The sequence below is a fragment of the Rhinolophus ferrumequinum genome, chromosome 11 (genome assembly GCF_004115265.2).
Source record: "Rhinolophus ferrumequinum isolate MPI-CBG mRhiFer1 chromosome 11, mRhiFer1_v1.p, whole genome shotgun sequence".
In the NCBI taxonomy this organism is placed as follows: domain Eukaryota; kingdom Metazoa; phylum Chordata; class Mammalia; order Chiroptera; family Rhinolophidae; genus Rhinolophus; species Rhinolophus ferrumequinum.
In genome coordinates, this window is record NC_046294.1 from 626,244 (window position 1) to 640,985 (window position 14,742).

At 64.4% G+C, this 14,742-nt stretch overlaps 1 protein-coding gene across 1 annotated transcript in view; it reads right to left on the reverse strand.

Moving 5' to 3' along the window:
* Nucleotides 1–720: 720 nt before the first annotated feature.
* Nucleotides 721–14,742, reverse strand: part of MUC6 (mucin 6, oligomeric mucus/gel-forming) — a 36,739-nt gene continuing 22,717 nt past the window's right edge. The window contains exons 37-45 of the mRNA XM_033120643.1: nt 14,379–14,516; nt 13,952–13,984; nt 13,257–13,526; nt 12,938–13,051; nt 12,408–12,717; nt 3,283–11,753; nt 2,606–2,662; nt 1,245–1,347; nt 721–969 (exon numbers count right to left, since the gene is read on the reverse strand). Coding sequence (XP_032976534.1) covers nt 792–969; nt 1,245–1,347; nt 2,606–2,662; nt 3,283–11,753; nt 12,408–12,717; nt 12,938–13,051; nt 13,257–13,526; nt 13,952–13,984; nt 14,379–14,516 — 9,674 coding nt within the window. The 3' untranslated portion in view covers nt 721–791. The remainder of the gene's footprint in view (nt 970–1,244; nt 1,348–2,605; nt 2,663–3,282; nt 11,754–12,407; nt 12,718–12,937; nt 13,052–13,256; nt 13,527–13,951; nt 13,985–14,378; nt 14,517–14,742) is intronic.

The following is a 14,742-nucleotide window of genomic DNA, read 5'->3' on the forward strand; positions in this document are numbered from 1 at the left end:
TTTGCACCCGGCTCAGCCCTCCCCAGTCCAGTCGTGTTGGCCTGTCCTGCCTTCTGGAGGCCTCGGGTCTAAGGGACAAGTGTGACCAGGGATTCCTTCCTGGGGAACAAGCCACATAGCTCACAAGGGGGTGACCCCAACCACACACGGGGCTCCAGGGCGGAGGGCTTCTCAGGAGAGTCCCCAGTGAGGCAGGGATCCTGGAGGTGGCCGGAGAGGGCGAGAGGACCCTCTGGGGGTGGCCATGGCCTGTGGCGCCATCCCTTCCTGCCCAGGCTGATGTCCAGCCCAGCCCTGTGGTCAGGCGTGGGTCGAAGCTCACGAATGCCCAGGGGACGCGGGAGACAGCAGCAGCAGAGCTCACAGCCTCTTGCCTTGACAGTGCCTGTTTATTTCTCATCTGCTTGCAGGTGGCTCATCATGCAGGGCAGCTGGGATGCCCCCCCACCCCCCCAGGGTGAGCTCTGCCGGGGACCGGTGTCGGTGCTGGACAGTGCCTGCGTCCACCCTCCCGCTGCCCCGGCCCCAGACTGCACGGCCCCTGCCCGTCCTTGCTTGGGGGCCCCTCTCCCCAGGCCTTCCCGCCCCGGTGTCCACTTCTTAGGCCATCCCCAGGGTCCCATTCTGGTGGGGCTGGGCAGTTGCCCTCGAAGACCAGGAGGCCAGCAGTTCATGGCAGCCTGTCGGGCTGGGTCAGGGTCACCCCGCCCGTGCCTGGGGGAGCTGCCTGGGGCCATGCCAGAGGGGCTGCTGGGGGCCGGGCACCACCTCGTCCTCTCAGGGGCTGCCTCCTAATCCCCACAGCGCCGGGGGCTGCAGGCACAGCCAGTGAACACGCGCAGTGTGAATACCAGCCAGCCGCCCTGCGCCGCCGGGTCTGGGCAGGGCAGCTCCAGCTGCTTCTCATAGGAGCCGATGGGGTGGCAGCAGCTGCACTGGGCGTCCACTTGGTGGGTGTCCGTGTTGAAGCTGTGAAGAGCCCAGGTCAGGGCCGGTGTGCGGTCAGGGCCACAGCCTCGGTGCACACCCCTCCCGGCCGCCGCCGCCAGGGCCCAGGCCCGTTTCCAGGCAGGGCCCTCAGGCCGTGGCTGCCTCTTGCCGACTTCCCGGCCCTCAGATGGTCAGCTGTGGGCCCGAGGCAGCAGGACGGGAGCTCATGGGTGGCCCTGCTGGTTGGACGAGGCCGGTTCCAAGCTCGGGGCCCGGCCCTGGACGGAGGCCACCCGCCAGACCGCACAGCTCACCTGACCGAGGAGGTACAGATGCCCTCGCAGCGGGTCACTGTCACGTTGGCCGTGCACCCCTGGTACGTCACCTCCTCCTCTAGCTCCCTCAGGCCGCAGGCTTCTGGGGGTGAGAGGCAGGTGGTCGGACGCCAGCCCCAGGGCATGTCGAGAGGGCGGCTGCAGGCTCTGTGACCTGCAGGCTCTGCGGCTGCCTGACCCTCGAGAGGGCGGGATGGGTACACCTGGCTCTGACAGCCCTTTGTGCAAGGTGGGGGCAACGGCGGCCCCGTGAGCTAGCCGCACATGATGGCTTGGGTGGGACTGGATCCCGTGGGGGTTCCCCACTGGCACTTTCCCTGGGCCCCGCGCCAGGCCGGCTCCCCTTGTTCAAGCCCCACTGATCTCAGACCTCACAGCTTTGCCAGAACAAAGCCGCTGTTCCCTCCGCGCATCCCCAGGGCAGGGGCTTTCTCAGAGCATGAGGCGTATCCCCCGTCGGTCCGCAGCCTCCCCAGCCACCTCCCCTCCCAGCCAACACCAATCTGTGGTCACGGGAGGGGGGAGGGCAGGATGTCCGTGTCGCCACAGGGGATCCCGCCGCAGGGGTCTGTGCTCCCCATATGGACCTGGCCGTGTGCCGAAGCCTGCGTGCGTCCCTGTGGACAGACATGTTGGCGATCCCCCCAGGGCCCCCTGGCAGCTGGCAGAGCAGCGTTACCATTAGGACCTGCCAGTGTGGAAGTTGTTAAAAAGTGAAAGGGGGTTCCTGAGCCAAAACTGGACAGTCTGCCGTGTTTCCCGCCCTGCCCACGTCCAAGACCTTCCTGGGCCCTCAAGTCTCCACCTGCCCTGCTTCACCAGAGGTGGAGATGAGAGGCCTGCTGGGGACGGGGCTCTGGGTGTGTCCCTCGGTTCCCATTGCCCCCAGCTGTCCCGGCCAGATCTACCCCTCTGGTTCCCTCACCCTGCTTCCTGGCACCCTCCCCGTGGACAGTCTGTACTCAGCCCTTGTCCCATAGGAGAAAATGGATTATTGCAGACAGTCCCGTCTGGGGGAGGCCAGGGCCCATGTGAGGGGAGCCTGGTGCAGGGGACACATGCCATGGAGGGAACATCCTGGAGGGAGGGGAGGGGCATCCCTGACGGACAGTGCTGGGCTCAGGCAGGCCGGGGCATAGGAGGGCACAGGACCGGCCCGGAGGGGCTGCAGGGCTGAGGCCTGGGCCGCACTGACAGTGGGAGGCGGGAGCCCTGCCACTCGGCCCAGCTCGGCCCCCAGCTGTCACCTGGGCTGAGGCATGGCCTGTCAGCCTTTGTTCCCTTTCTGCATCCTGAAGGAGGGGAGAATAGTTGAACCCCGTGTCCACACCAGCCCTAACCTCTGAACTCCAGAGGGGCCAGTGTGGAAGGGTGATGAGGTGAGCGGTCCCTCAGGACTGGAACAGGGAATGGGGGAGAGGAGTGGGGTACCAGCGAGCCAGGTACAGGACCAGAGGTGGGAAAGGGGGCCACGTGCGGGAGGCCAGGCACCCATTTCCACACCACTGCAGAGGTGCCTGGGGAGGAAGGCAGGGAGGAGCTGGACCCCCTCACGGAAGCTGAGAAAGCTCCCCAGGACATGGAGGAGTTTGTGGCAGAGAACAGGCTGGAGAGAGCAGAGGTGTGGGGAGGTGTGGTGGGGGAGCTGTGACTCAGACACCCCCAGGGCACAGCTGGGGACACGGAGCTGAGACCTACACACACGCCCTAAGCATGCGACTGGTCAAGGCAAAATGGGGACTCCGACCAGGGCATGTGTCACCCGAAGTCTGTGCACAACTGCCCAGCGGTCTGCAGGGGACCTGAAGGCTTTTGGGGACTGCGTGAAGGGAGCAAGCAGAGTGGGGATCGGCAGGAAGCAAGGGCAGAGCCCCGATGTCACCAGCCAGTACAAGAGGGCAACAAAAGGCAGGGACTCCGTGCTGTGACCCAGAGTGCACCCTGTAGTGGAGAGACAGGGCCGGGAGGAGCCTGTGCGCTGAGGGTCATGAGGGTGGCCTATAGAGATGTCACTTACCTGGGGGGCTGGGCACAGATGTGATGACAGCAGCGGTGCCCCCAGTGGGGGATGCGGAGCTCCCCTGCGCTGTGATGGAGCTGGTCAGAAAGACGGTGCTAGGCTGCCTCGTGGTCAGGTTGGTGGCTGGAGAACTCGGAACAGTGGTCACACCCAGCGTGGATGACGGGAGGCTCGGCCCAGGAGCTCCAGTGGTGAGAGGGGTGACCTGCATGGTGGAGGCCTGAGAAACCAGCGTGGAGGGCGGAGGTGTGCTGGCGGAGGTCCTGGGCGTGGACAGGAAGTCGGTAGGACTCGGGGTGGGGCCCAGAGAGGGAAGGGGAGACACAAGGATAGGGGAGGTGGTGGGCAGAGCAGAAGGGGGGACAGTAGGGGAGAATGAGGGCGACAGGGAGGGCCACACAGAGCTGTGGGCGTGGGTGGTCTTGGTCCACGGCGGGGAAGTGGGGGAGGGCACCGTGCCTGTGCCAGGGACGTGTGTCGATGGGGGAAGAGTGCCTGTTGGCCTCGCCGTGGACGTGGAAGTGTGGGCCTCTGAACCGGTGGGGGTGATAACATGGTGAGACGTTGCAGTGACAGAGGAGGTGACAGAGGTTGGACCATGAGTGGAAAGAGTGCTGTGGGGTCGTGACGGGGTTGGGGCATTGTTGGTGGTCCGGGAGGGTGTTCCCGTGGGCGGACGTGTGGTGTGGGACGTGGTGGACAGAGAAGCCGTTGAGATGGAGTGAGTGGTGAAGTGAGTCTGGGGTCCGGGGGTGGCGGTGGCCGTGGCGCTGTGTGTCTCGGGGGTTCCAGTTCCCCTACTGGTGGGCTTGGGGGAGATGGTGGTGCGTGGAGCCCATGTGGTCCCCGAGTGGGCTGGTGCTGACGGGGATGGCACGAAGGAACTGGAGGTTTTGGCGGTGCTGGCAGAGCCGTGGGCTTGAGTGGTCTTGGTCCACGGCGGGGAAGTGGGGGAGGGCACCGTGCCTGTGCCAGGGACGTGTGTCGATTTGGGAAGAGTGCCTGTTGGCCTCGCCGTGGACGTGGAAGTGTGGGCCTCTGAACCGGTCGGGGTGATAACATGGTGAGACGTTGGAGTGACAGAGGAGGTGACAGAGGTTGGACCATGAGTGGAAAGAGTGCTGTGGGGTCGTGACGGGGTTGGGGCATTGTTGGTGGTCCGGGAGGGTGTTCCCGTGGGCGGACGTGTGGTGTGGGACGTGGTGGACAGAGAAGCCGTGGAGATGGAGTGAGTGGTGAAGTGAGTCTGGGGTCTGGGGGTGGCGGTGGGCATGGCGCTGTGTGTCACGGGGGTTCCAGTTCCGCTACTGGTGGGCTTGAGGGAGATGGTGGTGCGTGGAGCCCATGTAGTCCCCGAGTGGGCTGGTGCTGACGGGGATGGCACGAAGGAACTGGAGGTTTTGGCAGTGCTGGCAGAGCCGTGGGCTTGAGTGGTCTTGGTCCACGGCGGGGAAGTGGGGGAGGGCACCGTGCCTGTGCCAGGGACGTGTGTCGATGGGGGAAGAGTGCCTGTTGGCCTCGCCGTGGACGTGGAAGTGTGGGCCTCTGGACCGGTCGGGGTGATAACATGGTGAGACGTTGCAGTGACAGAGGAGGTGACAGAGGTTGGACCATGAGTGGAAAGAGTGCTGTGGGGTCGTGACGGGGTTGGGGCATTGTTGGTGGTCCGGGAGGTTGTTCCCGTGGGCGGACGTGTGGTGTGGGACGTGGTGGACAGAGAAGCCGTGGAGATGGAGTGAGTGGTGAAGTGAGTCTGGGGTCTGGGGGTGGCGGTGGGCGTGGCGCTGTGTGTCACGGGGTTTCCAGTTCCGCTACTGGTGGGCTTGAGGGAGATGGTGGTGCGTGGAGCCCATGTGGTCCCCGAGTGGGCTGGTGCTGACGGGGATGGCACGAAGGAACTGGAGGTTTTGGCGGTGCTGGCAGAGCCGTGGGCTTGAGTGGTCTTGGTCCACGGCGGGGAAGTGGGGGAGGGCACCGTGCCTGTGCCAGGGACGTGTGTCGATGGGGGAAGAGTGCCTGTTGGCCTCGCCGTGGACATGGAAGTGTGGGCCTCTGGACCGGTTGGGGTGACAACAAGGTTTGACGTTGCAGTGACAGAGGAGGTGACAGAGGTTGGACCATGAGTGGAAAGAGTGCTGTGGGGTCGTGACGGGGTTGGGGCATTGTTGGTGGTCCGGGAGGGTGTTCCCGTGGGCGGACGTGTGGTGTGGGACGTGGTGGAAAGAGAAGCCGTGGGGACGGAGTGAGTGGTGACAGGAGTCTGGGGTACGGGGGTGGCGGTGGCCGTGGCGCTGTGTGTCTCGGGGGTTCCAGTTCCCCTACTGGTGGGCTTGGAAGAGATGGTGGTGCGTGGAGCCCATGTGGTCCCCGAGTGGGCTGGTGCTGACGGGGGTGGCACGAAGGAACTGGAGGTTTTGGCGGTGCTGGCAGAGCCGTGGGCTTGAGTGGTCTTGGTCCACGGCGGGGAAGTGGGGGAGGGCACTGTGCCTGTGCCAGGGACGTGTGTCGATGGGGGAAGAGTGCCTGTTGGCCTCGCCGTGGACGTGGAAGTGTGGGCCTCTGAACCGGTGGGGGTGATAACATGGTGAGACGTTGGAGTGACAGAGGAGGTGACAGAGGTTGGACCATGAGTGGAAAGAGTGCTGTGGGGTCGTGACGGGGTTGGGGCATTGTTGGTGGTCCGGGAGGTTGTTCCCGTGGGCGGACGTGTGGTGTGGGACGTGGTGGACAGAGAAGCCGTGGAGACGGAGTGAGTGGTGAAGTGAGTCTGGGGTCCGGGGGTGGCGGTGGCCGTGGCGCTGTGTGTTATGGGGGTTCCAGTTCCGCTACTGGTGGGCTTGGGGGAGATGGTGGTGCGTGGAGCCCATGTAGTCCCCGAGTGGGCTGGTGCTGACGGGGATGGCACGAAGGAACTGGAGGTTTTGGCGGTGCTGGCAGAGCCGTGGGCTTGAGTGGTCTTGGTCCACGGCGGGGAAGTGGGGGAGGGCACCGTGCCTGTGCCAGGGACGTGTGTCGATGGGGGAAGAGTGCCTGTTGGCCTCGCCGTGGACGTGGAAGTGTGGGCCTCTGGACCGGTCGGGGTGATAACATGGTGAGACGTTGCAGTGACAGAGGAGGTGACAGAGGTTGGACCATGAGTGGAAAGAGTGCTGTGGGGTCGTGACGGGGTTGGGGCATTGTTGGTGGTCCGGGAGGTTGTTCCCGTGGGCGGACGTGCGGTGTGGGACGTGGTGGACAGAGAACCCGTGGAGACGGAGTGAGTGGTGAAGTGAGTCTGGGGTCTGGGGGTGGCGGTGGGCGTGGCGCTGTGTGTCTCGGGGGTTCCAGTTCCCCTACTGGTGGGCTTGGGGGAGTTGGTGGTGCGTGGAGCCCATGTGGTCCCCGAGTGGGCTGGTGCTGACGGGGATGGCACGAAGGAACTGGAGGTTTTGGCGGTGCTGGCAGAGCCGTGGGCTTGAGTGGTCTTGGTCCACGGCGGGGAAGTGGGGGAGGGCACCGTGCCTGTGCCAGGGACTTGTGTCGACGAGGGAAGAGTGCCTGTTGGCCTCGCCGTGGACGTGAAAGTGTGGGCCTCTGAACCGGTGGGGGTGATAACATGGTGAGACGTTGGAGTGACAGAGGAGGTGACAGAGGTTGGACCATGAGTGGAAAGAGTGCTGTGGGGTCGTGACGGGGTTGGGGCATTGTTGGTGGTCCGGGAGGGTGTTCCCGTGGGCGGACGTGTGGTGTGGGACGTGGTGGAAAGAGAAGCCGTGGGGACGGAGTGAGTGGTGACAGGAGTCTGGGGTACGGGGGTGGCGGTGGCCGTGGCGCTGTGTGTCTCGGGGGTTCCAGTTCCCCTACTGGTGGGCTTGGGGGAGATGGTGGTGCGTGGAGCCCATGTGGTCCCCGAGTGGGCTGGTGCTGACGGGGGTGGCACGAAGGAACTGGAGGTTTTGGCGGTGCTGGCAGAGCCGTGGGCTTGAGTGGTCTTGGTCCACGGCGGGGAAGTGGGGGAGGGCACCGTGCCTGTGCCAGGGACGTGTGTCGATGGGGGAAGAGTGCCTGTTGGCCTCGCCGTGGACATGGAAGTGTCGGCCTCTGGACCGGTTGGGGTAACAACAAGGTTGGACGTTGGAGTGACAGAGGAGGTGACAGAGGTTGGACCATGAGTGGAAAGAGTGCTGTGGGGTCGTGACGGGGTTGGGGCATTGTTGGTGGTCCGGGAGGTTGTTCCCGTGGGCGGACGTGTGGTGTGGGACGTGGTGGACAGAGAAGCCGTGGGGACGGCGTGAGTGGTGAAGGGAGTCTGGGGTCCGGGGGTGGCGGTGGGCGTGGCGCTGTGTGTCTCGGGGGTTCCAGTTCCCCTACTGGTGGGCTTGAGCGAGATGGTGGTGCCTGGAGCCCATGTGGTCCCCGAGTGGGCTGGTGCTGACGGGGATGGCACGAAGGAACTGGAGGTTTTGGCGGTGCTGGCAGAGCCGTGGGCTTGAGTGGTCTTGGTCCACGGCGGGGAAGTGGGGGAGGGCACCGTGCCTGTGCCAGGGACGTGTGTCGATGGGGGAAGAGTGCCTGTTGGCCTCGCCGTGGACGTGGAAGTGTGGGCCTCTGAACCGGTCGGGGTGATAACATGGTGAGACGTTGCAGTGACAGAGGAGGTGACAGAGGTTGGACCATGAGTGGAAAGAGTGCTGTGGGGTCGTGACGGGGTTGGGGCATTGTTGGTGGTCCGGGAGGGTGTTCCCGTGGGCAGACGTGTGGTGTGGGACGTGGTGGACAGAGAAGCCGTGGAGATGGAGTGAGTGGTGAAGTGAGTCTGGGGTCTGGGGGTGGCGGTGGCCGTGGCGCTGTGTGTTATGGGGGTTCCAGTTCCGCTACTGGTGGGCTTGGGGGAGATGGTGGTGCGTGGAGCCCATGTGGTCCCCGAGTGGGCTGGTGCTGACGGGGATGGCACGAAGGAACTGGAGGTTTTGGCGGTGGTGGCAGAGCCGTGGGCTTGAGTGGTCTTGGTCCATGGTGGGGAAGTAGGAGAGGGGACCGTGCCTGTGCCAGGGACGTGTGTCAATGGGGGAAGAGTGCCTGTTGGCCTCGCCGTGGACGTGGAAGTGTGGGCCTCTGAACCGGTCGGGGTGATAACATGGTGAGACGTTGGAGTGACAGAGGAAGTGACAGAGGTTCGACCATGAGTGGAAAGAGTGCTGTGGGGTCGTGACGGGGTTGGGGCATTGTTGGTGGTCCGGGAGGTTGTTCCCGTGGGCGGACGTGTGGTGTGGGACGTGGTGGACAGAGAAGCCGTGGAGACGGAGTGAGTGGTGAAGTGAGTCTGGGTTCTGGGGGTGGCGGTGGGCGTGGCGCTGTGTGTCTCGGGGGTTCCAGTTCCCCTACTGGTGGGCTTGGGGGAGATGGTGGTGCGTGGAGCCCATGTGGTCCCCGAGTGGGCTGGTGCTGACGGGGATGGCACGAAGGAACTGGAGGTTTTGGCAGTGCTGGCAGAGCCGTGGGCTTGAGTGGTCTTGGTCCACGGCGGGGAAGTGGGGGAGGGCACCGTGCCTGTGCCAGGGACGTGTGTCGATGGGGGAAGAGTGCCTGTTGGCCTCGCCGTGGACGTGGAAGTGTGGGCCTCTGGACCGGTTGGGGTGACAACAAGGTTGGACGTTGCAGTGACAGAGGAGGTGACAGAGGTTGGACCATGAGTGGAAAGAGTGCTGTGGGGTCGTGACAGGGTTGGTGCATTGTTGGTGGTCCGGGAGGGTGTTCCCGTGGGCGGACGTGTGGTGTGGGACGTGGTGGACAGAGAAGCCGTTGAGACGGAGTGAGTGGTGAAGGGAGTCTGGGGTCCGGGGGTGGCGGTGGCCGTGGCGCTGTGTGTCACGGGGGTTCCAGTTCCCCTACTGGTGGGCTTGAGTGAGATGGTGGTGCGTGGAGCCCATGTGGTCCCCGAGTGGGCTGGTGCTGACGGGGATGGCACGAAGGAACTGGAGGTTTTGGCGGTGCTGGCAGAGCCGTGGGCTTGAGTGGTCTTTGTCCACGGCGGGGAAGTGGGGGAGGGCACCGTGCCTGTCCCAGGGACGTGTGTTGATGGGGGAAGAGTGCCTGTTGGCCTCGCCATGGACGTGGAAGTGTGGGCCTCTGAACCGGTCGGGGTGATAACATGGTGAGACGTTGGAGTGACAGAGGAGGTGACAGAGGTTGGACCATGAGTGGAAAGAGTGCTGTGGGGTCGTGACGGGGTTGGGGCATTGTTGGTGGTCCGGGAGGTTGTTCCCGTGGGCGGACGTGTGGTGTGGGACGTGGTGGAAAGAGAAGCCGTGGGGACGGAGTGAGTGGTGACAGGAGTCTGGGGTACAGGGGTGGCGGTGGCCGTGGCGCTGTGTGTCTCGGGGGTTCCAGTTCCCCTACTGGTGGGCTTGGGAGAGATGGTGGTGCGTGGAGCCCATGTGGTCCCCGAGTGGGCTGGTGCTGACGGGGGTGGCACGAAGGAACTGGAGGTTTTGGCGGTGCTGGCAGAGCCGTGGGCTTGAGTGGTCTTGGTCCATGGTGGGGAAGTAGGAGAGGGGACCGTGCCTGTGCCAGGGACGTGTGTCGATGGGGGAAGAGTGCCTGTTGGCCTCGCCGTGGACGTGGGAGTGTGGGCCTCTGAACCGGTCGGGGTGATAACATGGTGAGACGTTGGAGTGACAGAGGAGGTGACAGAGGTTGGACCATGAGTGGAAAGAGTGCTGTGGGGTCGTGATGGGGTTGGGGCATTGTTGGTGGTTCGGGAGGCTGTTCCCGTGGGCGGACGTGTGGTGTGGGACGTGGTGGACAGAGAAGCCGTGGAGATGGAGTGAGTGGTGAAGTGAGTCTGGGGTCTGGGGGTGGCGGTGGGCGTGGCGCTGTGTGTTATGGGGGTTCCAGTTCCGCTACTGGTGGGCTTGGGCGAGATGGTGGTGCGTGGAGCCCATGTGGTCCCCGAGTGGGCTGGTGCTGACGGGGATGGCACGAAGGAACTGGAGGTTTTGGCGGTGCTGGCAGAGCCGTGGGCTTGAGTGGTCTTGGTCCACGGCGGGGAAGTGGGGGAGGGCACCGTGCCTGTGCCAGGGACGTGTGTCGATGGGGGAAGAGTGCCTGTTGGCCTCGCCGTGGACGTGGGAGTGTGGGCCTCTGAACCGGTCGGGGTGATAACATGGTGAGACGTTGGAGTGACAGAGGAGGTGACAGAGGTTGGACCATGAGTGGAAAGAGTGCTGTGGGGTCGTGATGGGGTTGGGGCATTGTTGGTGGTTCGGGAGGCTGTTCCCGTGGGCGGACGTGTGGTGTGGGACGTGGTGGACAGAGAAGCCGTGGAGATGGAGTGAGTGGTGAAGTGAGTCTGGGGTCTGGGGGTGGCGGTGGGCGTGGCGCTGTGTGTTATGGGGGTTCCAGTTCCGCTACTGGTGGGCTTGGGCGAGATGGTGGTGCGTGGAGCCCATGTGGTCCCCGAGTGGGCTGGTGCTGACGGGGATGGCACGAAGGAACTGGAGGTTTTGGCGGTGCTGGCAGAGCCGTGGGCTTGAGTGGTCTTGGTCCACGGCGGGGAAGTGGGGGAGGGCACCGTGCCTGTGCCAGGGACGTGTGTCGATGGGGGAAGAGTGCCTGTTGGCCTCGCCGTGGACGTGGGAGTGTGGGCCTCTGAACCGGTCGGGGTGATAACATGGTGAGACGTTGGAGTGACAGAGGAGGTGACAGAGGTTGGACCATGAGTGGAAAGAGTGCTGTGGGGTCGTGATGGGGTTGGGGCATTGTTGGTGGTTCGGGAGGCTGTTCCCGTGGGCGGACGTGTGGTGTGGGACGTGGTGGACAGAGAAGCTGTGGAGATGGAGTGAGTGGTGAAGTGAGTCTGGGGTCTGGGGGTGGCGGTGGGCGTGGCGCTGTGTGTTATGGGGGTTCCAGTTCCGCTACTGGTGGGCTTGGGCGAGATGGTGGTGCGTGGAGCCCATGTGGTCCCCGAGTGGGCTGGTGCTGACGGGGATGGCACGAAGGAACTGGAGGTTTTGGCGGTGCTGGCAGAGCCGTGGTCTTGAGTGGTCTTGGTCCACGGCGGGGAAGTGGGGGAGGGCACCGTGCCTGTGCCAGGGACGTGTGTCGATGGGGGAAGAGTGCCTGTTGGCCTCGCCGTGGACATGGAAGTGTGGGCCTCTGGACCGGTTGGGGTGACAACATGGTTGGACGTTGCAGTGACAGAGGAGGTGACAGAGGTTGGACCATGAGTGGAAAGAGTGCTGTGGGGTCGTGACGGGGTTGGGGCATTGTTGGTGGTCCGGGAGGGTGTTCCCGTGGGCGGACGTGTGGTGTGGGACGTGGTGGACAGAGAAGCCGTGGAGATGGAGTGAGTGGTGAAGTGAGTCTGGGGTCCGGGCGTGGTGGTGGCAGGAGTCGTCTGTGGGCTGCTCAGCAGAGTGCTGTGGCCTGACGTGGGCCTTGGGGACCCCTGGTCTTCCAGGTGTGTTGTCCCCTGTGCGAGCGGGGTCCTTGGGGTCCAGGAGTGGGTAGACGATGCTGTGGGAATTGGTGGGTGAGTCAAACCCTCTGTTGCTCAGTCTGCCTGGTGGGTTAGCAGCTTGTCACGCATTGTGACCTTTTGTCCCTTACGCTTCCAGCTTCACATGCACCTAATGACGAGTCCCCCTGTGCCTCAGTTACTCTCCTCGTTTGCCCTCTCTTCTTCCCGTTGCTGGCCTCCCTCAGTGTAGCTGCCTGTGGATTTGGTTCGTTTCCTCCCCTCCTGTCCTTCGTGGCGCCCCACTGTACTCTCAGGGTGGCTGTGTTTGCTGCCTGTCCACCCCTTTGGGTCCTTGGTGTAGGTTCCATCAGGGATTTGGATGTTGTGGTGTAGCTTGCAGAGCTGGGCATGGTACTTTGCATCAAGTGCCTTGGGGTTTCTGCTGTTCCCTGGGGCCTGGGCCTACCTGGGCTGGGGGCTGCTATGGTAGGTGGGAGCTCGGGAGCTGTGGCCACGAAGTTCAGAGAGGTGCGCAGTTAGCAAGGTGGCTCAGGGCTGCCATCGCGGCAGGTTGTCCCCTTTTGGGGGGAGCCGTCCCTGCCTGCCATTGGGGTTGTTGGGCTGGGCATTGTGCCCGCGTGCTGTGGCACCTCTGAGGGAGCATGTGGTGGGTCATGCTTACTTTTGGGGGGCCCTGTGGAGGTTTCTGCTGTTGCTGAAGGTGACCGTGATGCCGTGGTGTGTGCTGTCGACCGAGCTGTGGATGTTGTGGCTGTGCCGTGAGCAGGTGCTGTGGGCAGCGTCGTAGCCTGCGTCACTGTGGGTCCTGGGACTGTTGACCTGGGAGTGGCTGTGGGGGCCGGTGCCGATGTGGCCCGCGTGGTGATGGCGGAGGTGGTTCTGGGTGACCCTGCAGGGAATGGCCCAGAGCTTGCCCTCCAGCCCGTCTGCCCTCCCCACGAGCCCCTTCGAGTCCCCAGCCCTGCCCGCACCTGCCCCGGGAGCCTGGCTGGCTCGGCACAGTGGACCCTCTGAGAGGGACGTGTGTCTTTCCCAGCTGACACTCATGTCCTGCGTCAACCAGCCTTGACTGGTGGAGCCTCAGTGGCATTTCCAGTGACCTCATTGGGACACTGGCTGTCCCTCCAGCTGCTCTTGGTAGCAGAACCCATGTCCTATCCCCTCATGGTCCCTGGGGAGCCGGGAGGGTACCCTGTAGTGTGGGGTGGGGTGGGTGGGCTGGTGAGGGCGTAGGCTGCGTGGAGGGCTGGCATTGCTGCCGGGGGCCTTCACCCGCGGGTCCTACACCGCTGTCCAGTAACGCAGCTATCGGACAGCAAAGAGGGCCACATCCTGTGACCAGCTGGTCCTTTAAAAAACCCTTCAGAGACACCTAGCTCTGGTCCCTGGCACAGGGAATTCTGTGCCTCAGAATCTACACAGCAAAGGGAGGCCCCCCCCCCGCCCCAGACGTCTTGGGGCACTCTGGGGTCATGGGTGTGTGTGCCTGCCACTGCAGTGTGGGCCTTACCTCCTGAGGAGACTGTCACATCTGCCTGGGTGGCACCTGTCTGTGTGGAGGAGGGTGCAGAGGCCGTGGCCCTGGCAGTGGGCGTGGCCGTGACTGTGGGCGTGGCCCTGGCAGTGGGCGTGGCCGTGGCAGTGGGCGTGGCCGTGGGTGTAAAGCCCACGGTCGGGGTTGCAGGTGTGGACAGAGAGCCTGGTGAGGGTGCAGTGGAGCTGAGCCCAGTGGCCCTGGGGGTAGTAGCTGTGGTGGGCGTGGTCTCTGTGGAAGGCAAGCCTGAGTGGACAGACGTGCCGTTACTGTGGGGCACACCCTTGGGAGGAGCCCCTTCTCTTGCATGCTGGGCCCCCAAGCCATGCAGCACCCCCACCCCAGGTGGGCTGAATGGGAGGCACAGGGGGTGGCCTGTGGCCTTCCTAGGGCCACGTGAGCTCCGTCAGCCCTGCTGTGACAGTGGCCGTCTGTGGGGACACCACACGGCCAGCTGTTGGTCAGCCAGGAGGTGAGCTTTCACGCAGCACCCCGGTGCCTCCCTGGGCAGCACATGCTGTCCCCCACAGTGCAGGGCAGCCCCAGGGAAGCCGCGGTGCCCTCCCTTCTCTGCCTCAACCCCCTGCCACAGACATGGCTGGGCTGACGGGCATCGGGGGAGGGCTGGGGGAGCGCTGCTTCACCTTGGCACCTAGTGTGCGTGCAATCACCTGTGGTGGGCGTGGGCGGTGTGGGCAGCAGACCTGCAACAGGAGGGGTGGTCAGGGCCGCACCCCCCACCCCCCAGTCCTTCTGAAGCCTTCAGGTGTGTCCCCAGGGCCTGAGTCAGGTGCTTGCCTGAGACAGGGCCAGGGGGTGGAGCCATCACGGAGGCGGGGCCCTGCTCCTCTGTCCTACCTGCCCAACTCATCCCTCCCTGCACTCCCAGCTGTGTGGGTAGCCTGGCAGCCAGGACACTGACCACCTTAGTGCAGCTCCCCAGTCCCCCATTACTGCATCCCCAAGTGGTCCCTCTGCTGCCACACACCCGGCAGGGATAAGGGCTTTTGAGTCAGCGTCTGGGGCGGGGGAGGCCTGGTCTTTTCCCTGTGTGTCTGCTGTCTGGGGACTGGGGGCATTTCAGCAGCCCAGGGGCACAGCCTGGGGAGTGCGGAGCTGACCCTAGGTTTGTGTGGGACCTGGGTGGGTGTGGGGACCAAGGACTGAGCTTACGGCATGGCACGCATGTCCCCTTGTTCTGGTCGAAGTACTCATCCTGGGTGCAGTTGTAGCAGCCTGGGGCGGGGGGCATGTGGAAAGCAGCCAGACGTCAGTGCCTGGAGCTGGAGGCCTCCCCTCTCTGTCCACAGCCAATCCTGACCTCTCCTCTGAACCCAGACTCTCTGCATTGCCTCCCCCCTCCCTCCAGTTGTAGTCTGTACTCTCCGGGCTGCCCTGCCCCCCCACCCCCCCACCCCCCCACCCCCCCACACCCCCACCCCCCCACCTTCCCACCTTTCCC